Source organism: Salarias fasciatus, chromosome 5, assembly GCF_902148845.1.
Source record: "Salarias fasciatus chromosome 5, fSalaFa1.1, whole genome shotgun sequence".
In the NCBI taxonomy this organism is placed as follows: Eukaryota; Metazoa; Chordata; class Actinopteri; order Blenniiformes; family Blenniidae; genus Salarias; species Salarias fasciatus.
In genome coordinates, this window is record NC_043749.1 from 36,224,970 (window position 1) to 36,248,071 (window position 23,102).

Consider the following 23,102-nt stretch of genomic DNA (forward strand, 5'->3'; position numbering starts at 1 on the left):
ATTTAAAATCAAAGCCGCTAGCTCAATGATAACCATTAATGGAAACGCCATTGACATGCTAACGGAATTAGCATCTGCATTGAAACTTCAAAACAAACGGACAAACTCACAAGTATCAGTTTCACCTCCATCCTGAACATCAGCTAAGTATACTCCAGTACTGACAGGCAGATATTTTCGATGATGTTTGAAATGTACCTTAGAAAAACCACCAGCAGCCACACTGCTCAGTCTTCTTCTCTCACTGCTGCAGGCTGACACTCTGTCCAGCTCACTAGCTCCCCCTAATGGGGCGGCGGTGCCACTGCATGGAGCAGAGGCAGGACAGCTCCCCGGGACTCTGGCTCCATCCAGTCCTCCATTAGAGCACCACCCCGCTTTTTAGAATACCATTCCTAGAAAAAAATATCGTCTTATATTCGGGCCAATACGGGTACTTGAAAGGAAATATTCGCTCATTCTTCATGTTGTGGTTTGAACAGCCAATGGTAGCAGATTTAGAGACATTCTTTCTCTCTGTCATCATGTTCTTGATCTGATCGGTGCATTGTGTCCCTCCTGTGTGTGTTTTCACTGAGTACACACCATAAAGCAGCTGTGATGTCCAGGACAGCGCCACCCGCTGTATTGGAGTATGTTTACTAGCTCTGCATCATTCCATTATCTGGGATTGAACTGCCTTGCCTTGATGTCCAGGGTAACTAATCAAATGTAAAGATCTGCAGCCTGACTTTGATGAAACTGTAACAGCAGACCATGAAATGATTATTTAGTGAATAATTATAAGGGATTTTTACATTAAATGGTTTGGTATTTTAATAAATTCATTACACATTACTCGCTGTCATACCAGTTTTCAGTCTTAATGACACATGTGTGAGTGTGCTGCAGTCTTACAGAGAGTGATTTCAGTGACGCCCGGACTCTGCTTCAGGTTCAGATTATGCTTCACTTCACTACATTTGAGCCAAACTCAGGCACGTTGTCACTGACCTGCACGACTTTTATCCTCATAACTTTATTTCCACCTGCAGGTTTAGCATTGAATCAGCTTGCCTTAGTTGTGAGTTCACCTTCTTCATATTTGACTGAAGTGCTTGTTGGCTTCCCTTGGAGCCTCTGTGACTTGTGGTTACCCATAATACCCTTCTCTGAATCAGTCTGCCAAGAAATTCAGTGAGAAGTGTAAATCTGTGTACAGACGGGTGTTTGTTTGCCCAGAATTCCTCTTCTGCTGACTGCGATAAGACTTCAGAAAGTTTCATCAAATCATTTTCACAATTCCAGCACAAAAGGCTGAAAACTCTCAGCATTATGATTGTTCTTGACAATCTGCTCACTGCGGCTCAGTACCTGACATACAGGCCTGGCGAGGGCTGCAAACAGCACTATTACCTTTTAGAAGCATGCATGTTCTGCCAGAGACTCTGTCTCTGTTCTAGAGACTCTGTTGGAGAGACAGCGTCTTTCACCTGACAGCTGGATTCCTCAGGATTGTTTTCTGGTTGCTTGTCAGCAGAATCTGCTAATACGAAGTTGACTTGCTGCTTGATTTCTTCTAAGGATGAAATTCTTGTAGACAACGCAGTTAACTGCCCCCTAGTGGCCAATGTGAGGTTTGAAAGCCGCTTTTCTATTTCATCCCGACTGACCACCAGGAGGCAGTGCTTGACGACCTGAATATTCCCTTTGCACATGCACAGGTTCAGTACGGGTACCAGCCAATGTCCTTTGTGACCCTTGGATGCCCCAGGGAGGGTAGTAACCTCCGGTATCAAACCCAGGCTCGGCCCCTCATTTCTTCTCGCATGCAGTTTGCATATCGTTGATTTGTGGGTCGTAACCGTTGCCAGTTTGGCCCATGGTGTTCCATGGTTTCCCCCGGCTGTGGGGGTCGACCGTGGCTGTTGGCCGTACGGGTGGTGTTAGCTTTAGCTGTGGTTGGTGAGGGCCCCATTGGTGCCCCCGCAGGAGAGACAGGAAGTCGCCATGCGGCTGTCCCCCACCCCACCCCCTTGACATAGCTACAGCTAAACCTTGTCGGTCCTGCAGTCGTGCGTCTGCTGTGTAGGTGGCGCCCCCTTCCCTCAGTTTATTGCACCAACCATGTCTGTTGAACTACTGAGCGATGTTGTTAGGGCCAGCTTGGAGCCCCTGACCGGTGAGCGCGGTGTGCGACCCCCTCACCCCCTCACTGTGGTATCTGCAGAGGGGGTGGCTGATCCCTCTCTTGGAAGTAGCTTCAGCTGAGCTACTGGCCTGGTGGCATTGCTTGTGCTGTTGGGCGGCATAAGTGCCCCCCTCCCTCAGCTTAATGTACCGGCCCTGTCATCCAGGATTCATAGGACCATAGTTACATTTGTAACTGTCGTTTTTGTTTGTGGATACAAAACTTTGGAATGTGAAATGAAGACAGTTCGACCCATTCATCTCTTCCCCACTGACTGCTGTGAGGCTCAGCTAATTACCAAACTACAAGACCGATTCAAGAAAGGCATCCGGAGAAATGTGGGCTCAGAAAGTCAAGCCTCAAGAAATCCTGGGGAACTGAAGAGAAACAAGGAATAATTAAAAAAAAAAACACACCTATCTTTATCTTTGTTATATTGGACTCCTGGGTTGGATTCAAACATAAAATATGTTTCTAAAATAAGACTGGAACAGCGATCCATGTCAAATCGTCCTCAGCTCTCGCTCCCTGCTGGTGGGAGAACAATCCAGTGCTTGGTCACAATGAGCAATGTTGGGGGCTCCAGGCAAAACCAGTCCACGGCCGGAACTGTGGATCAGGTGCTGGAACTGTGGATCAGGCGCTGGAACTGTGGATCAGGTGCTGTGGATCAGGTGCTGTGGATCAGGCGCTGGAACTGTGGATCAGGTGCTGGAACTGTGGATCAGGCGCTGGAACTGTGGATCAGGTGCTGGAACTGTGTTTTTGTCAGTTGCAGCTGCTACACCTTGTGTTCCACATCAGTCCTCACTCCTCTGTGTCAGATTCATGCTCCAGATGAGGATTAACCAGCAGCAGCTCCCTGTGACCCAAACGTCTGTGTTTTTTATTTTTGTTTTTTTGTTTTTTTTTTGGGGGGGGTGGGGTTTAGTGTCCTTTTGCCATTTGACATGCCTCTTGAATTCTCTTGTTATTCGTTTCTGTTGAAAGTCAGGTAAACAGAAGAGCACATTTAAACTGCCATCATTCCACATATTAAGTAACATTCCAGTCTTTTCCAAGGCGATCTTATCACAACGCAGCAAATAAGGTCACAGGCGGAATACACCTGTCACTGATTAACAGACAGACATGGAGCTGAGCCGGCGGCCGGTTACTGCTGCTGTCCCTGGTCCCTGATGCTGATCCACTCCGCCCCGGCAGCCCCGGCAGTGAAGAATCCAGTGAGCCCAGAGGAACAAAAACTTAGAATCCAAATTGGAAACGATCCAGCACTCCAAAGCTCCATGGCTTCACCCTTCTGGCAGGTGTCCTCTGGATGGTGTGTAACGTCACTGCTATCCGCCCCGACGTGTGCGCTGCACCCCCTTAAAGGAGTCATATTTTGCAAAATTCACTTTAAAAGGTGTCTTTACAGTCGTATCACCTCCCAGAGCCTCTGTATGATCCCCCAGAAGTGAAACATTCAGTCACCTCCCTCAATTGCACACTCCACTTTTAAGGAAATATACACTCAAACACGTGATTCTGAAATCTTCCTCATGTCGACATCATCAAGAGGAACACCACTCCCCCCCCGGAAGAGGATCCAGCCTTTGGGGGCCCCGGATAGGTGCTTATAGCTGTATGAGTTGCCGTAGCCTCATTAAGACGTTCAAATTTGAAAACTGTCTGTTTCCTCCTTGTCTTGCTACACCACATTTTTGAAAATGAAACTGAAACTTAAGCTGAAACGGTCGAGGGGACGTGCCTGACTGTGACCCCGTGTGTGAGAGAGTGGGCGTGGCCAGATGCGTTCAAGTGCATCCCGTTAAGTAGGCTGTGAAAATCAGGCTGTTCTGAGGAGGGCTCCTCAGAGCCACTTTTTAGACCCTCCAACTCCAAACATAAGATGAACTTGGGGCAAACAAACTTATATCCTATGTTTTTGGGCTTCTGTGACCGAGATGACGTGACTGAGAAATAGCATATTAGGTCCGCTTTAAACAACATCTCCCACCAGATAATAATGTCTCCAGATTATTTCTCCACCCACAGTAACTTGAGTGCAGATTATTTCACGCCCAAGCTTGGTATCAACAACGGCAGCCAAGGATGGCTTTGTTCACCCCTGCTGGGAGAAAGCTGTCGGGACCCACCTGGTCTTTACAGGGGGATCTAGGTTCTAGGTTAGAAGAATGATGGTGCTCTCTGAGCTCGTTCTGGGTTGTGTTGCTCATTGGTGGTTGGCATGAAGGCTGCAGTGCCTTACATGTGTCCTAGATTATGCCGGGAGGGAGCAGATCGTTCTGCTGTGAATGTAGGTTAGATCAAGGTGTGAGAGCAGGTCTGGACAAGGTCTGCCAGAGCAAAGAGATTCTTCTTACAGTCCATTCCAGGCATTCAGCTGCCCTGAAAAAGAAAGAAACTTCCTGAACCTCACTTCACCCCCATGCTGAGACAAGTTCTGTACATTCACATTTACAGACCAGCCCCAGAAATAGAAAAGCTGATGCCGTTGCTCATGCTGTGAGTAATGACGTTCACCACCATAAACCACTCAAATTAATCTAAACATTATCATCTAGTGTTTTACAACAGAAACACAGTAAAAACCTGCATTAAAACCCTCGTAAATTCACACAATAAATCCTAACACTCACCATCTGTTGATAAGACTGGAGAGGGAGTCACAGGCTCAGTGTTTTCTACTAAAAATCCACTTATCACTGTGAAATACAAAGTTCTCATCCAGGCATAAAATGCCACCTCATTTCATGTGCAAATGAAGCAATCTAACTGCAGAACAGATAAATGAGTCCCCGCTTTTTTATTCGTTAATACTGTCCTCAGACACTCCAGGATTTAGCACTGGAACTTCTCTGCTTTGAAAAAAGATGTGTGTCCCTGGATGACTTTCCGGAGACCCACTTTCCTCACAGAGCAGCAGCGCTCAGCAGCCGGAGAACTTCTGAGAGAGCGTGGCTTCACTCTCCACTCTGACACCTGCTGCTGAGATATGAACCACACATGGAAGAGTTGGAGTTCCAAGAGAAAGGTCACATCGAGAGAAGTCAACATCCTGCAAGCTCTTCCAGTCACAGCCTTCCCACCATTTCACTGAGGAGCTGCTATCATCCATGTGACGGCTTCTTTCCACCAAACATTTCAACAAATACGACGTAGTCAAACAAAAAAGTGTTTATTACTGGAACTGGAAATGTGAGCTCTGAAGAGAAGGAGCAGGACCGTCCACTGACCCACAGCGGTCAGGAGGAACCATGGAGGGGGTTTAGCAAGTGGTGGAGGGGTGGGTGGGTGTGTGTGTGTGTGTGTGTGTGTGTGTGTGTGTGTGTGTGTGTGTGTGTAGATAGATAGATAGATAGATAAAACTTTATTAATCTCCCAAACGGAGAAATTCAGGTGTCCAGCAGCACACACAAATAAATAACAAAAGTACAATAAAATAGTGCTAAAGTGCTCATAATGTACTCAGTTCGGCTCAGGCACATCTGTTAAACAGCCTGATTGCTGAGGGGATGAACGACCTCTTGAAGCCTCAGTTCTGCAGCACAGTGACAGCAGCCTGTTACTCCGGTCACTCTTCTGAGCTGCGACTGTGGTGCAGTGGATGTTTGGGGTTCCTCCAGATACTCTGCATTAGAGCCTCATCCTCCTCTCCAGGAATGCTCCAGCAGAGTCCACCTTCCTCCCCATCACAGATGCACGCTTCCTGATCAGTCTGTCCAGCCGATTGCTGTCTCTGTTTGTCATGCTGCCACCCCAAAAGACAACCCCAAAGAAAACAGCACCTGCCACAACAGACTGGTAGGAAATGTACAGCATGTCACCACACACGTCAAAGGATTTAAGTCTCCTCAGGAGAAACAGCCTGCTCTGTCCTTTCTTATCCAGAACCCGAGCTGCTCTGACCAGTCCAGTTTGTGGTCAAGGTGCACACCCAAGTATTTGTAGGTGTGAACAACCTCAATACTCTCTCCGCTGATGATGACAGGTTGATGAGAGGCTTCCTGCCAAAGTCAATGATCAACTCCTTCGTCTTAGAGGTGTTCAGAATAAGACCATTGTCCCTGCTCCAGGTGGTGAATCCCGCGATGAGCTCCCTGTACTCTTTTTCATCCCTACCCTTCACATATGCGACAACTGCAGTGTCATCTGAATACTTCTGCACTCGACACTCAGCAGATCTATGAGCAAAGTCAGCAGTGTACAGTGTGAAGAGAAAGGGAGATAGTACAGTCCCCTTTCGGTGCACCAGTGTTGCTTATCAGAGTCCCAGATCCCCCCCCCCCTCCCCTCCAAGCCGGACGTATTGTCACCTCAGAGTCAGGTAGTAGTGGATCCAGCGAACAAAGAGAGGATCCACTCCCATCCTCTCAAGCTTCTGCTTCAGTAGCTGAGGCTGGATGGTGTCAAAGGCGCTTGTAGAGTCGAAAAACATCAACCTCACAGCCTCCAGCTCCCTCCATAAAGGAGAGCGCCCGATGGACCATAAACAAGACCGCATCGTCCACTCCCATGCTGTCCTGATAGGCGAACTGAAGGGGGTCCAGCCCCCCCTCCACTTGAGGTTTGAGCAGCTGGAGCAGCAGCCTCTCAAAAGTCTTCATTACCACGGATGTTAGGGCCACTGGTCTGTAGTCCTTCATCCCTGCAGGCCTTGCCACCTTGGGCACTGGGACAAGGCATGAGGTCTTCCACAATGCAGAGACACGTCCAGTGTGAAGACTCCGATTGAAGATGGTTCGGAGAGGCACAGCCAACTCTGACGCACACTCCTTCAGCAGCCGTGGTGATATCCCATCAGGCCCTGCAGCTTTCCATCCAGGAGCCTCCTCAGCTCCACACGCACCTCCTCCACAGTGAAGGCCGGCGCATCAGCAGAGGTGGAGCAGCCGCTGGGTGGAGAAGAGGAGCAGGTCACAGCAGCAGAGGTGGAGTGGCCGCCGGGTGGACACCTGTTAGTGTGTGTGTGTGTTTGTGCAGAGTCAAACCGGTTGTAAAAGCGGTTAAACTCATCCGCCATGTCCACATCACCAGGAGCTACACATCCCTCCTCCTTGAAACCAGTAATGGTTCTCATGCCCTATCCAGACCTCTCGGGAGCTCTTATCCTGCAGCTTCCTCTCGAGCCCTGCTTTGTCCTCCCTCCTGGCCCGTCTCATAGCCCTCCTCAGGTCATGCTGAGCAGTCCTCATTCTCTGTCGATCACCAGACTTAAAAGCCTCCTTCTTGCAGTTCAGCAGATGTTTTGTGCCACTTTTGATCCATGGCTTGTTGTTTGGGAAGCAGCGCAGTTTTCAGGGGCACTACTACATCCGTGCAGAAATGTATGTAATCTGTGACACAGACCACACTCTCATCGATGTCATTGTCCATGTCTGAACCCACAAGCAGATTCCAATCTGTGGATTCAAAACAGTCCCTCAGCCTGCCTGTTGTCTCAGGGGTCCACTGCCTAAAAGACCTCCTGACTGTAGGCAGTCTCATCACAGATGGTTTGTATGCTGGTCTGAGGTGTATGAGATTGTGGTCGGACTTTCCGAGGGGAGGCAGAGGCACGACAGAGTAAGCAGATCTTACATTCACATAACACAGGTTCAGAGTGTTGTTATGTCTGGTTGGACGCTGCACATATTGAGTGAAGCCCCTAAATGAGGGCTCACATCAACATGGCTGAAGTCCCCTGAAATAATGATGAGCGCCTCTGGATGTGAGGACTGGATCTTGGACACCGCCTCCTGGATGACGTCACACGCTGACGTCGCGTCCGCACGCGGCGGGATGTAAACAATAATGGTGACGACCAGGTGGAACTCCCTCGGGAGATAATATGATCTCAATCCAACCACCAGGAGCTCTACATCACGGGTACAGATTTGATTTTCCACCGTGATGTGACTGGGATGGCACCACTTGTTGTTGACCAGCGCGGCAAGTCCACCACCCCTCGCTTTCCCGCAGGATTCCGCCGCTCTGTCCGCTTGGATGAGTGTGAAGCCGGGGATGCTAACAGCAGAGTCCGGCAGGGTCTCATTCATCCAGGTCTCCGTAAGCAGATATAACGAAGCTTCCCGGTAAGCACTCTCACACTTCATCAGGGCTTCCAGCTCATCGCGCTTGTTGGGCATAGAGTTTACATTACCCATTATAATAGATGGCACAAAGGACTTGTACCTCCACCTTTTAGCTTTCAGCCTAGCGCCGGCTCGGCATCCTCGGAAGGGCTTCTTGATCTCGCGCGGGATCGGATGCTTGATTCCCCTCGATGTGCGCCTCAACTCAAGGAGCTCATCCCTCGAGTACTTGTACCAGCACATTCCAAACAAAACAGTCACCAAAAACACAAAAACACTAGCGCTGCTCGGACTTGCTGCTACCGCAGTTGGCGCATGCTCAGAATCTACAGCCTTGATATTCATCCAGTGTGTGTGTGTGTGTGTGTGTGTGTGTGTGTGTGTGTGTGTGTGTGTGTGTGTGTCCTCCTCCATGTCCTGTCGTGTGTGCGTGTGTGTGTGTGTGTGTGTGTGTGTGTGTGTGTGTGTGTGTGTGTGTGTGTGTGTGTGTGTGTGTGGAGGCTGATCGGTCACAATCCATCTGTTAGCACCAGGTTGAACTGGTTTCAGTATCACGACGTCCTGCAGGACGAGGAACTGTCCGTGGTCCTGAACCGCTGTGATCAGAGGAACTCTGCAGGGGCATCAGTGTGAACACAACACAACGAGAACCAGAGAGGCTGGGTGGGTGTGCGGTAGCGTGTGTGTGAGTGTGTGTGTTAGCCTGTGTGTGAGTGTGTGCTGCATTTGTGTCTGTGTGCTTTTAAAATGTCTCTTCACTTCATGTTTCCGTGTGTTTTTAATGAAGTGATTATTTGTAAATGTACATCTAGTTATCAGACTGTGTCAAGACTCCTTATCGGAGCCTGAGCTCTGTCTAGGTGGAGGAGAGCCATGACTCCGTCAGTTGGCTCCAGGTGGAGGCCAGGCAGCACTTGAACCCACAGCCAGCCTCCATCCTGTGGACGTCCAGCAGGACTCACGGTGTCAGAGAGTGAGGTAGACGGAGGACAGCAGTGAAGTCTGTTCATTGAATGGACCATATCTTTCGGGCTTCACCTCTAGCTATTGAGCTAAGCTAACTATGATGCTAACAGCTGATTGCCAGCCAGTGGATGCAGAGAGACAATAAAGGTATCTATGATCTTGTCTCACTATAAAAATGATAGGGATAGGGCGTGGGTCCAAAATCTTCGGAGTATTCCTTTAAAATCGCTCCATTCACCTTTTTATTGATTCACATACTCATCATTGTGGCGTCTTTGCTGGAGCTGTTATTTCTTACCGCTACATTGAGTTCTGTGAGTTCCTATGTTTTCAAGTCACCTGAATGCACCGCTGTGGCATGAGTGGCTGAGAGGGAGCAAGGGGCGGGGCCAGGGGGCGGGGCCAGGCAGCGAGGCATGCCTCTGTCAGAGGAGCAGAGAGAGCAGCCTGTCAGCTGGGTTCTCTTCAGGCTGGACTGTTGTTTCGTGTGGTGTTGGTGTGGGTACGGCTCAGTCACCTCTAGAGCTGACTAAACCAGCATGAAGAATCCGACTGGTCTTCCTTTCACCCGGACCGCTGGACTTTACATTTTTATTTTCTGGTGCACCTTGTCTATGAACGCAGGGCCAATATTAACACGTTCATTGGTTTTGAAATCAATGAAATCAGAGATGAGCTCTTTAACATTGTTTCATGTATTTTTAATAAACATTAAAGCCCACCTGTAAAACCATCAGTGCACAATGTTCTGATATCAAGATATTGAAGGAACGGAGTAAAAACCTCATGAGGGAGGCAGCAGTCCGCAGTCTGATTCACAGGCTGCTCTCCATATAACACAGTTTCAGTTAGATATTGTTGCACTTTAAGCGGCAGGTGGAATGAAACATGACATTGTTAAGACAGCTAAAAGGGTGAGTGTTTGCAGTTTGTGCAGGTGTTGAGCAGCCTGCTCAGTTCCAGACTGCTCTGTAGTTTTCTTCCCACTGCCTGTGTGCTGACGGTGACATTTGCAGATGTGCAGCTCACTGACAGGAGCTTTTTCAGGGTCGATGAGTGCAGACCGACTCCACAACACAACAAAATCTGTCAGTCTCAGCTTCATATTAATTCATACCTCATTCAGTCTCTTTTGCTTCACTCATCCAGAGCACTCAATAGTCAGAACTGCTTTCTTTAACACTAGAACTTCGGCAGTGGGGCCATTTTGCCTTTTGGTGCATCTCTTCTACAGCGGGGCCAAATGACCCCAAGGAAGGTGTGAAGAGATGCTTTTGTCATGAAAACAAGGCTCTTCAGCAGAGGACAATGGGGACATGCAGAGCCACTGCAAGGACACTTCTTTTGTTAGACTGACTGACCAGAGTGTGTGGGGGAGGGAGGCAAACTTCACTTCCTGCTCTACTGCGCATGTTGTCTGCAGAAAGTTAGGAGGAAGAGCAGCGATCCTGTAGCCTGGCATGCCAGACTGACTTCATGTGTTACACACGGAGTCAGTCTGGTACGGCGCCATTGGGGCAGCATTTCAAACAGGCTGACGAGAGGCGGGATATTGAGTGGAGAGAACCAATCCAAGAAACGAGGCTGTGACGCAACAACGATGCGACGTACACAGCGCTCCGTTCTACACTCTAAAAAATGATTCACAGGGTTAGTTAGTTGAGCTTAACATTATGAGCTTTTTCGGCATAAAAGAATAAGGTTGTCACATGGACTTATTATAACAAGGTGGTAATTTGTTTTAAGAGGTTAGTCCGGCTGAAAATATTGGGTTAGCTAGTTGAGCTTAAAATCAAGAGCTTTGTCAACATAACATTCTAAATTTGATACATGGACTTATTATAACAAGATGGTGACTTACTTTAAGAAGTTGGTCCAGCTTGAAATCGGAAACTGTGTCAACTTAAATATGTATGTATATTTTCAACAAAACCTGTCAAATTCCAATTGAAAAAAGTTAATTTTTCCCCAAGGGCAATTCAAAGGCCAGACCTGAAATCAACTAAACCTCAATCATTGTCTGAGCTGAATCAGGGACTGAAATTTTGCTGTATATTGAGTTTTCCCATCAGTTTGCCCAAATCTCAGACGGCAGATGACAAATAACTGAAAAACATAAATATAAAAAATAAACTTTAAATAAGTAAGACAAAACAAACAAAAGTTTTCATAAATATTTTACGGCTGAGTTTATGTAAGATGGGCACACGGTGGTGCAGTGGTTAGTGCTTAAGCCTCACAGCAAGAAGGTCCTGGGTTCAAATACCAGCCAGGGCTCAGGCCTTTCTGTGTGGAGTTTGCATGTTCTCTCTGGGTTTTCTGGCTTCCTCCCTTGATCCAAAAACATGCATGTCAGGTTAATCGGTTGATGCCCCTAGGTGTGAATGGTTGTATGTCAGCCCTGTGGCAGACTGGTGAACTGTCCAGGGTGACCCCGCCTTCGCCCACAGCAGCTGGGTTCGGCTCCAGCTACCCGTGACCCCGGAAGGGAAAAGCTGAAGAGAATGAATGAGTTTATGGAAGATTTTCAAATCATGTTTTAAGGTGAGGTAACCTCACCTCTTTCATACGTTGCTTCACCTTAATTTTACATAAACCGTTTCACTGAAATCAAGTTGCTTCACCTAAATTTGACATGGACCAGTTTATTGACATTATGTTTATTATGCTTTGTTATGCTTTATTATGCTTTGTATTATGCTATGTTTATTATGTTTATTGACATTATGCTAATTAACTGTTTGCAGGTTGAAGTAAATTATGTTGGTTGTCCTTAAATAACCGAGTTTCCACCATTAAAAGTCCTGTTGGATTTATTGAAACGTTTTAGTTGGAATTTCTTAAAAAGGTTGATGCAAATTGTTACCTTAATTGAATTAAGCTGAGCTGTTATATTATTTCTTAGAGTGTAGTAGTTTTGTAGTCCAAAACATGGGATCATGGCATGGAGTGTTACGTCTGTTTTACCCTCAAATTCCACCGGACGCTTAAGCGATGCATCGCGTCTTGTTCCTGAAGTCAACGCACACCGGGAGCGTGGCGCAGCACCACGCTGTTTAGAAGGGGCGACCTAGCAAATCACCAGCGCCGTGGCGCGCGCCTCCGTTCTGGTGATCCGTTGTTTCTGGGACGCGGCGCGGCGCTTTTGCGTCCGGTGAAATTTGGGGTTAAAGAAAAGCCTTCAGAGCAGATTCTTGCTGTGGTGTCAGCGCCAAATTCAGTTTGTTCAAAACTGCAGACAGAGCCGTGATAAAACCTCGCTGTGTTGCGGCCGCCACCATTGTTTTGAGGGGGTTATAATATGACGCATCGCTAACTCCCGCCTCTCGTGGGCTGTGATTGGCCCGGCAGAAGCCAGATTCAATTGGCGCGGTACCAGACTGTTTCCCCATGAAGCCCTGAGCATGGAGAGACAGTCTGGCGTGCCAGGCTAGCGATCCTCTGTCAGTGTGCTGCCAGTGACACAAACTGTTTTTAGAAAAACAAAAAAACGGGCAAGTTTTATAGAATACCATCGACTCGCACCCCTTTATACATTATCATGGAGTCGTAATACCAGTAGTGGTTTTACTATTTTAAATATTTTCATGTCTTTTATTTTGGCTCCACCAGCTGTTTATCTGCTCTTTTATTACACATTATTTTGAGAAAATGAGGCATATACATTCTTAGTTTATCATTATTTAGTATGAAGAGCTTTTTTTTTTTCCTTTTGTTTGTGTGTATGTGTGTGTGTGTGTGGGGGGGGGGGGGGGGGGGGCATGCAGCACATCATATTTAATCAATGAGTAATCTATACACACACATATGCATACAGTCAAGTTACCGGTTGAGTGGTCTTCTACGGTACAAAACAGTCTTTCATTTATGAGCAACATAACTCTAAACCACAGATTTGCAAAATGATAAAGACACAGAAATCAGCCTCCTGTCCTCTGTCTGTGGGCCGTGGCAACAAAGCATGTCGTTCACAGCAAAATGTAGGAAAAAGGAGTTAATCATATCTGCATAGTAAAAAATGTATTACAACAGTATTTTGACCAGAATTTGTCCTGAAATGCATCTTTTTGGAAAAGGATCCATCTGATATGGATGCACTAACATTTTAATATTAGTATTTTTAGTGCTTCCTGGTAATGGGCCTAAAAATTTAACAATTCTGCTGAATAAATATATGATACAACAGTATTTTGACCAGAATGGACCGGTCAATCCGGGATCGTATCTCACTGTCTGTAAATTCAAGTAAAACTCAGAGTTTGCTTGAGAATGCACTGAAAGAAACAGACATGTTGAGCCACCGGCCACTGAAATGTGAGCCGTTTCTTCCCCTTCTTTATCCGTATGGCTCATTAAAACATTTCCCAGTTACAAATGTTAATTTAGCACCATAAGTTATTTTATCACAACATTGCCAGCTGACAATGCAAAATCAGGACAAACACAACAACAGGTCAGTGAGGCTCTGCAGTCAGGTTCATGTATCCGCTGTGTTGGTAAATTAATTATTCCTCTATAGGTAGAGGAGAAAAATCTGAGTCTTGCAGTTTACCAAAACTAGTGTTGGTAATGCTTTCTGTCCCAACAAAAGTAAAAGGAAGGTGATTATCTCTCATTGCAAAACGATGGTTTACGTATGTAAACTCGGTTCTATGAATGAAAGTGAACCTGTAACTATGTGACTTACATCCCCTCAGGTCAGGAGCATTATGCCAAATTAACAACACATTAACAACACCTGTGGGTGCGCAACACAGTATATAATGCCGCGCGTGCACACACTCACCCTCTTTTGAACGACTGGACATAACCAGGCAACGCCGAACGAGTGACTACGAAGGTTACAGGTTCACTTTCATTCATAGAACCGAGTTTACATACGTAAACCATCGTTCTATTTCATTTCAGTGAACCTGTAACCATGTGACAACAGTATGCCAAAGAAGTCACGAGAAAAAGGTGTGCATAAACCCCACAGGGACACCAGAGACAAAAACAGATCACAAAAGCACAGTTGACAATGGTCAAACAGTCTTTATTGCTGAACGGTAACAGAAAGTGGGCATCAATCAATGAGAAGCAACGTAAGACAAAGTGTCATCCATCCATCGCAGCCCCCAACACAGAGGAGGGGATGGTGGAAGCAGGCACATCCAACCTGTAGAATCTGGCAAATGTTGAGGAAGATGCCCATCCAGCAGCACTGCACACGTCCTCCAATGGGGCACCTCTGAACAGTGCCCAGGAGGCCGCCATGCCCCGCGTGGAGTGAGTGACAACCCCACGTGGGGGGGCATGTCCCGAATTTTCATATGCCAGCGCAATAAGGTTGATAAGCCAATGCGCCAGGCGCTGTTTCGAAACAGGCCTGCCCTGAGCAGCCACACCATAACACAAAAAAAGATTGTCCACTGAGCAAAATGCACTAGTTCGGGTCACATAAGCCCTCAGGGCCCTCACAGGACACACAAACAGTGAATCCTCGTCGCCTCCTCTGAAGAATGAGGTGGGGGAAAGAAGGCCTCAGTCACCAATGGCCTGGCCACAAAGCCTCTAGGCAACACCTTCGGCAGAAAACAGGGTTCGGCAGAAGATGAACCACCCTGTCCTCACTACCAAAACGAAGGCAACCCGCTCCAACAGAGAGAGCCGCAAGCTCACCCACTCGTTTGGCTGACGAGATGGCAAGCAGAAAAACCGCCTTCATGGTGAGGAGCCGCAGATCCAAAACAGACAGAGGCTCGATCGGGGGAAGACACAGAGCACGGAGTACCACTTGCAGATCCCATGACGGAAGCAAGCGACTCTTGGGGGGACGCTGCCGCCTAACTCCCTTCAAAAACCTAGTTGCAAGAGGATGAGCCCCGGGCGACCACCCCTCATGATGCACATGAGCGGCAGAAATGGCAGCGAGATAACCTCTCAGCGTAGATTCAGACCGACCTTTGTACAAGAGGTGCTGAAGAAAGGACAGCACCACTGTCATGTCACAGGTCACAGGGTCTACAGCAGAACCGCGGCACCACTCACGAAACACCGTCCACCGGCAAGCATAAAGGTGTCTGGTGGAGGGAGCCCGCGAGGCCTCCAAAGTGTCAATGACAGGCCCACTCAGTCCAAGAGAGCTCCAGTGTTGCCTTTCAGGGGCCACACATGAAGGCTGAGCACCTCGGGTCTCGGATGCCAAATCCTGCCCTGCCCCTGAGACAGCAGATCCGGTCTGGTTGGAATCTGCCAGGGGTCCCCCTCCAACATCTCGTAAACCTCGGACATCCACGGTCTCTGAGGCCAGTTCGGGGCCACCAAGAGCACCTGGGCCTGCAACAACCTCACTCTGCCGAGCAGAGCAGGGAGAAGAGGCAAGGGAGGGAACGCATAAAGAAGCACCCGTGGCCAGAGATTGCTCAGTGCATCCGCCCCCAACGTCCCCAGTGGGCCGATCATCGAAAACCAGAGGGGACAATGAGCGTTGTCCGCTGTGGCAAAGAGATCCACTTCGGCCTGACCAAAGTGGCGCCAGATCTGGTTGACCACCTGCGGATGCAGGTGCCACTCTCCGGGATGAGGGGCACCCCGCGACTGAAGATCTGCGGCGACATTCAGAGTTCCCGGAAGGTAGAAAGCCCTCAAGGACATCCCCTCCGACTGGGCCCACAAAAGGAGATGACGTGCCCTGGCATGCATCGACAGAGATCTCAGGCCGCCCTGGCGATTGATGGAGGACACCACTGCTGTATTGTCCATTCTCACCATCACCTCCCTGCCTCTCACAACTGGCAGGAAATGCTGCAAGGCCAAATGGACTGCCTCCATCTCCAGCAGATTGATATGCCAAGTCGAACACACAGGATCCCAGGTCCCCTTGGCATACCGTCCTTCCCACACAGCGCCCCATCCTGTCAGGGAGGCGTCCGTGGTCACAGTCACCCTGAGTGGCCCGAGGCCCAAGGGGGGCCCATGACCGCTGGAGAGGTCATCCACCAGGCAAGAACCCGCCAACCTTTCATGGGCAAAATCAGCATTTTGAATCGGTCTCTAGGCATGGTTCCGGGTCACAAACCAACGCTGAAGTGGCCGCGTGTGCAACAGCCCTAAAGGCACAGCTGGAGCACCAGCTGCCATGAGGCCCAGCAGCCTCTGACACAACCGAGCAGGAACAGCGCGGCGGGCCAGACAGCTCATTGCGCAGTCCCTGATGGCAGACACCCGCTTGGGCGTCAGAGACGCCGTCATTGAGACAGAGTCCAGGACCAGCCCCAGATACACCACGGACCTGCCGGGCACCAGGTTGCTCTTGTCCACTTTGAGCTGTAGACCCAGGGAGGCCATATGGGGCAGAACAACAGAAGTGTGCCTGTGAGCGAGCTCTAGGAAAGGAGCACACACCAACCAATCGTCCAGACAGTTGAGGATGCGTATTCCCTGTGTCCTGAGTGGCGAAAGTGCAGCGTCGACGCACTTTGTGAAAGTCTGAGGCGACAGGGACAGGCCAAACGGCAGCACATTGTACTCGTAGGCCACACCTTGGAACGCGAACCGCAGGTATCGCCGATGATCGGGATGAATGGGCACGTGGAAATAAGCATCTCGAAGATCCACGGTTGTGAACCAATCTCCCTGGCGAGTGACCTGAAACAGGGTTCGCACTTTGAGCATTTTGAAGGGAAGCACCTTCAGATATTTGTTCAATTGCCTCAAATCCAGAATGGGCCGGAAGCCCCCGGTGCGCTTCGGGACAAGGAAGTAGGGGGAGTAAAACCCACCCTGCACCTCCTGTGGAATCAGAGGACGTATCGCCCCTTTGGACAGCAAGGTTGAGATTTCATCGGCCAGAATGGCAGAGAGAGAGCCATCGCCCACCTTCGTTAGCAAAACGCCCCGAAAGCGCGGAGTACGAAGTCTGAACTGTAGGCGGTAGCCGCTCCCTAGAGTAGAAAGCCCCCATGGGCATGAGGTGCACTGGCGCCAGGCGTGAAGATGGGTGCTGGAAAACCCTGATGCCAGTGTGGGAACGGGGTCAGGAACGCTGACCGGGTACAGACGGACCCCGACGAGCACGGTCCCTGGAGCGACCACGCACCTGCCGTCGGTCAGGTGGGCGAAAAAAAGGTCGGCCACCCCGAGAATCCTGAGATGAGCCCTGACCTTGTGAGAAGGATCTCTGAAAGCCCACACGTCTCTCCGGGGCAAGCCGAGAGCCAGGTCTGGACAGCTGCTGGTGACGCATAGACTGGGTCCGCTGTCTCACTTTCTGGGCTTCATCCAATGCAGCCTCAGCAGCAGGGCCAAACACCTGACCAGGCGAAACACTCAACCCCATAACAGCTGCACGCTCAGCATCTGACAGATTGGTCTGACTCAGCCAGATGTGCCGTCGAGCGAGGGTCATCTGGGCCATGGAGGTACCAAGGGCCCTGGCCTGTGCACCCACTCCCTGAATAACTGTATCCACGACAGTGGACAGCTCAGGGAGCAATTCAGATGGGCTCTTGGAATCCAGATCCCGGATGAGGCCCTCCAAATACACAAGCAAAAGAGCATTAGTATTTGCCAGCCTCGCAGCCACAGCAGTGGATTGGTAAGCCTTAGCCACCAAGCCATCAATAAGCACTTCTTATTAGGGTGGCGAACAGCCCTGCCACCAGGAGACACCCCAGCGAGGAGTGCAAATGACAAACCCACATGTAGGGCCCCATCCAAGCCATGCTCAGCGGCACCATGGAGCACACCAAGTGCAGAGCGCGGGGTCAAAGCATCCTGTGGCCGTGCCCACGACTCCCGGAGACGGGACACAAAATCCGAATAAACAGGAGACCAGGGCCTCTATCCAAAGCCGAAGCCCTGGGTGGAGAGGGCAGAGCAGGGAGACCCGCAGCACCAGCAGCACATGTCAGCAGGGCTTTCACAGAGAAATCCCCAGTCACTGACGAATGCCCGTCACCAGGAAAGTCGTCCAGTAAAACACCCTGTTCGTCGTCGCCATAATCGTCCATCAGGGCCGAGGAGCCACAGCCCGAGCTGTTGGTCTTACCCATCCTGCCGGAAGCAGCCAGAGAGATCAGGATGAGGGCCGGCCTGAAAGGGGGCCTGGGCATCCAGAAAACACTGTTGTGCAGCAGCCATGGTGTCCATGGTCTTACACATAGCATCCAACTGAGCTTGGAGAGAGTCCACCCTGGGGTCACAGACCTGGTCCACCTTCCGCTTAGTCCCAGACTTCCGTGCCGCCTTACGAGGAGGAGGGTCCTGAGCGGGTGGGAAGGAGTCCTCAGGAGCACAATCCATGTGGTCCTCCTCAGAAGTCATGATGCAGCAGGAGACTCTCAGAGACAGCACAAATAAAACACACTGAATACAGCAGTAGCCAGGACTGAACAGAAGCCAGAACAATCAAACAAACAAGGAGAGCAGATCTTAATAAGAGCCGCAATACCTCTCCAAGCCACGAGGCGGTGAAAGCGCGCCCTTGAGACATGCACACTACACCTGCTGCAAGCAGAGTAACATTAGCACAACAAGGCTAAGTGCCACGGAACATATTGAGTCGGCCAAAGCAGCCGACAGCAGATAGCAACCACTCACCAAACAGTAACACACGACCCGTAGAACGCTTGATGGGTGCGAGGGAAACAGCAGCCAAAACAGCGATGAGTCGCGGTGGGAGCACGAGGAAACACCGGCACAAGCTCACCGACCAGGAGGAAGAAAAGAGGGTGAGTGTGTGCACGCGCGTCATTATATACTGTGTAGCGCGCACCCACAGGTGTTGTTAATTTGGCATAATGCTCCTGACCCGAGGGGATGTAAGTCACATGGTTACAGGTTCACTAAAATTAAATAGAACAGGATATCTGTACAATATTTCTGTGGCTCTGCAAACTCTAACCACTCAAACCACACATGTTCAAAGCCGAATCACAGGTGTGGAGAATATGTTAGAAACAGTCAATAGTTTTTTAGACTATTTCTGATGACTAAAAAAGTTCACTGTGTTTGGAAAGAATCTTCTCTGCATCCTCAAGAGGAAAGCTCTCAGTAGTTCCTGGCTCTTTTCATTCCAAGCCTCCCCCTCCCCCTCAGAGCTCTGCATGAACCAACAAGCTGGAAGGTATCGGCTGCATTTACAAGTGAAAAGAAGGGCCAACAGTGGCCGCTGAGCTGCACATTTAAAATCAGGGGCCATTTGGCCCCTCTCTAGAATGAATAGGTAGGCAAGAAAAACCTGGAAGTTAATCCATAAAGGCTCTCTCTGTTGATCAATTAGTCACAGTAAATACATGACTGAACTACATCTCTGAGCTTTGCAGTTGTTTTAATGTGAAACGCTGTGACACATGTTTCAGTAACCTGACTGAGTTCAGAGTGATACATCACCACAGAACCAGAAATCTGGAATCCAGAATAGAAACCATCTGAAAACATGCATGTGCCTGAACTGCCCCAGGGGGGTATGAGGACATGGCTGTCTGTCTCTATGCTTTGGTCCTGAGACAGACTGGAGACCCGTCCAGGTGGACCCTGTGTGTGGGTGAGTGGGTGAGTGGGTGAGTGGGTGATGAGAGCTAATGAATGAGGGCAGTTGCTCAGAGGCCTTTCAGGAGACTCTCAGCTTCAGACCTTGCTGTGTCACAGCCCCATGTTGCTCCCCCTAGTGGCAGACTTTGCAGGCCTGCTGCCGGTGCTGATGGGGGAAGAAGCAGACCCCGAGCAGAGCAGACCTTTAGACCTTGTCTTTTCTCAAGTAGTGCGTGTTTGCGGAGGTTAGTCTCTTCTGTTCAACCTTTTCTCAGAGCTTCCCATTTGAGGCGAGACGCTCCAGGTGTCTGTTCGGCTCTTCAAGGCTCTAATTCAAACGCATCAGTCTTGGTGTTGGCCTGTTCCGTCATCCTCCATCCCCCAAGCACTCCAACCCACACCCCCACCCCCACCCCTCCCCCACCACTATCAGCATCCCCTCCTCTCATCCTCCCGGCTGAGCCTTCCTCTTTCCTCGTCTGGCTCGCTCTGACGCTCGGATTTGACGAAGCTGAAAAAACGTCTCTGAAGACGGCGCTGGGAGGCAGCAGGAGGCGGGGCGTCAGCAGGACGGACAGAGGGAGAGAGGGAGGGAGGAGGAGGGGGGCTGCCGTTCTATTGGCCTCCATCCTTCGCCCTCAACTGACCCTCCATGTAGCATTTGTCCCAAACACTACTCCACCTTTCATTTCCTCCGTCCTGTCTCTCCCTTCTCTTTCCTTCCCCCTCTCCTCTGCTGACACCACTCCTCCTGCCACACAATCTCCTTCCTCCCCCCTCTTCTTCTCCTCCTTCCTCCCCTCCTCCTCTCCTCCTCCTTGTCCACAGTGGTGTGTATTGTCTGGACCTGTGAGGCAGGTGAAGCTGTTTCAGGTCGTGGCGCCCCCTGGTGGTCTGACTCCTCACAGCTCTCATCCACAGTGAAGAAGCCTTCGCTCATGTTCTTGCTCATGAGGAGAACCTGCTCAGTTCCAGTCGGCAGTGACGTCTCCAGGTTGAAGAATCTTTACGGTGGTAGAGCGTGGGATCCTCAGCAGACTCCAGTCCTCTTCTTTTGGATGGAAGTCAGCTCTGAACTGTCCGTCCACATTTCTGACCAACTGACTTTGAACCACGTCTCTTCACATGGTTTACTTTGCAGTTCTTTACCCCTGTGTATATAAAAGAGATTGCTGTGGTCATGCAGTCAGTTTCTGTCAGGAGGAATATTGCTTTCCATGGCTGAGTCAGCATCAGACTGGAGGTCTGAAGATCTCTAAATAAAGACTGGGTCTCCACTGCACAGCGTGAAACCAGAGCCTTTATTTCATGAGCATTTAAAGGATCTCTCATATAATATTCACTGTAAGAGTATCAGATAAAGAGACAGGAAGCTATCATCTGCTCTGATTGGTCCTCTGTCCTCCAGCTGGCGTCCAACGGCCATGGCGTCTCTGAGTGTGGACGTGGCCACTCATGTACGACACGTGGAGACATTTTGCTTTACTGACGTCAGTATTTGAAGGATTGATGACAGAGAAAACTGTTTCCCTGTCAGAGGATTTGAGCTCATCAGCAGTGTGTCAGTTCATCAGTGGCACTTTCAGTATTCAGAAGCTAGATGAAGGTGTGTGCGCTTCACCTCCAGAGTGGGCGGTCTCTGTCCACAGCGGACACCGCCGTGCACGGTTCCAGTTCTTAGTGTCTGGATTCTTTAGTGTTCACCAAGGCCAGGATTCTCCCAGCACTGAAGGAGTCTTAGCAGTATCCTGTATGTCAAGGTGAGAGGTTACACTGCCCTGGGAGAGGTCAAACAAGAAGAAGAAACTACCTTCATACTTCATCTCACAGTTCACCTGACCTGCTGAATGCATGAAATAATTTATCTGGTGTGTTTGCACTGAACTCTGGACATGCTGTTAAATAGCTGCAGTGCTGACGGCTTCCATCGGATGATGACTTCTAATTTGTTCTGTTTATTACGTTTAAGGATTACACTTCACTATCATTCTTATAATGTGATGTTCGTCCTTCGCTGGCGAAGACGACCACAACTTCTTGAATCACTGGGTCTTGTGAGTGCGAAGATGGCTGATCAGTCCGATCCTTGCTTGAAAAAGTCTGGCCCAATGTGGACACGCAAGTGCTGGGGGGGAGCCAGGCTTAGAGGTGGTGCTCGCTCTGCATTTGCGTCGCTGGCGTTTCTGCTCCTGCTCCTCCACACGCCTCTGTTCATAGTCTGACACACCAGAGCTGACCACGGTGCGCCATGCACAGCGGTCTTGTGCCGTTGCTTCCCAGGTGTCAGGGTTGATACTGCAGCACTTCAGGGAAGCTTTCAGGGTGTCCTTGGAGCGCTTCCTCTGACCTCCTTGGCAGCGCTTGCCTTCTTTCAGTTCGCCGTACAGCAGTCTCTTTGGCAGACGCTCGTCGGGCATACGAACAACATGCCCTGCCCATCTGAGCTGGGAGCGCCTGAGCATCGCATGAACGCTCTCCATCTGGGCTCTCTGGAGTACCTCTGTGTCATTCTTATAATACACTGACAGTGAAGACAGTGTGATTCTGATGTTTGCTGCTACAGAAAAGCTGCACTGTAAGAAGTTCATTGACAGGCAACTCTGTTGGGTTAAATGCAGACGTATCTGATAGGAGAAGGGGCGCTAAATGAGGCCAGCGCCATGCAAGTGGAATCAATAGCGTGAGCCTAAAGGCTGCGAATCAGTAGCATTCGGATGGGCTCCAGACGGCTTGCCGCTCCTCATTTGCAGAGGAAAAAGCCGACCTTGTACGGATCATGTCATATTGATCAGAACTCTTTGCCGGCTCTCTGTTCCACAGAAAAGGAGACTTTCCTGGAACCGTTCGTCCTGAAGGACCTTCTGCCATCCTCACTGGGAAGTTACTACCGTTACACCGGCTCCCTCACCACCCCCCCCTGCAGTAAGGTGGTGGAGTGGATCGTCTTCAGCAGACCCATCTACGTCTCCTACAAACAGGTACGAAGCCATGCACTCTGGACCACTGCTGATTTTAGTTTTAGTTTCAGTCTCATGTCCGTGTCAAACGGACTCTTTTTCGTCAAATCAAGTTTTCGTTGAGCATTTGAGTCTTCTTCTGGTCAGAACGCCCAGGACTACAATAGTCTCGTTTTAGTCGACAAAAACTGATTATATGTTAGTCTAGTTTTAGTCCATGGAAATTGCATTTTGCTCTCTTTTAAGTAATGAAATCAATTTAACCAATCGCTAGAGTATAATTTCCTAGTACTGTGCAGTATAGACAAAACATTTTTTCCCTGTGGTCAACCCTATTTCACATCTTACTATTTTATTATCGTTCCCTTCTAATCTCAAGAAGTCACCATTCCAGACATGCAAGGTCCTCCGATTAAC

General features: G+C 49.5%; 1 protein-coding gene across 1 annotated transcript in view; it reads left to right on the top strand.

Moving 5' to 3' along the window:
* Positions 1 to 23,102, top strand: part of LOC115389268 (receptor-type tyrosine-protein phosphatase gamma-like) — a 463,600-nt gene that overhangs the window by 387,896 nt on the left and 52,602 nt on the right. Inside the window, exon 7 of the mRNA XM_030092770.1 lies at positions 22,549 to 22,706. Coding sequence (XP_029948630.1) covers positions 22,549 to 22,706 — 158 coding nt within the window. The remainder of the gene's footprint in view (positions 1 to 22,548; positions 22,707 to 23,102) is intronic.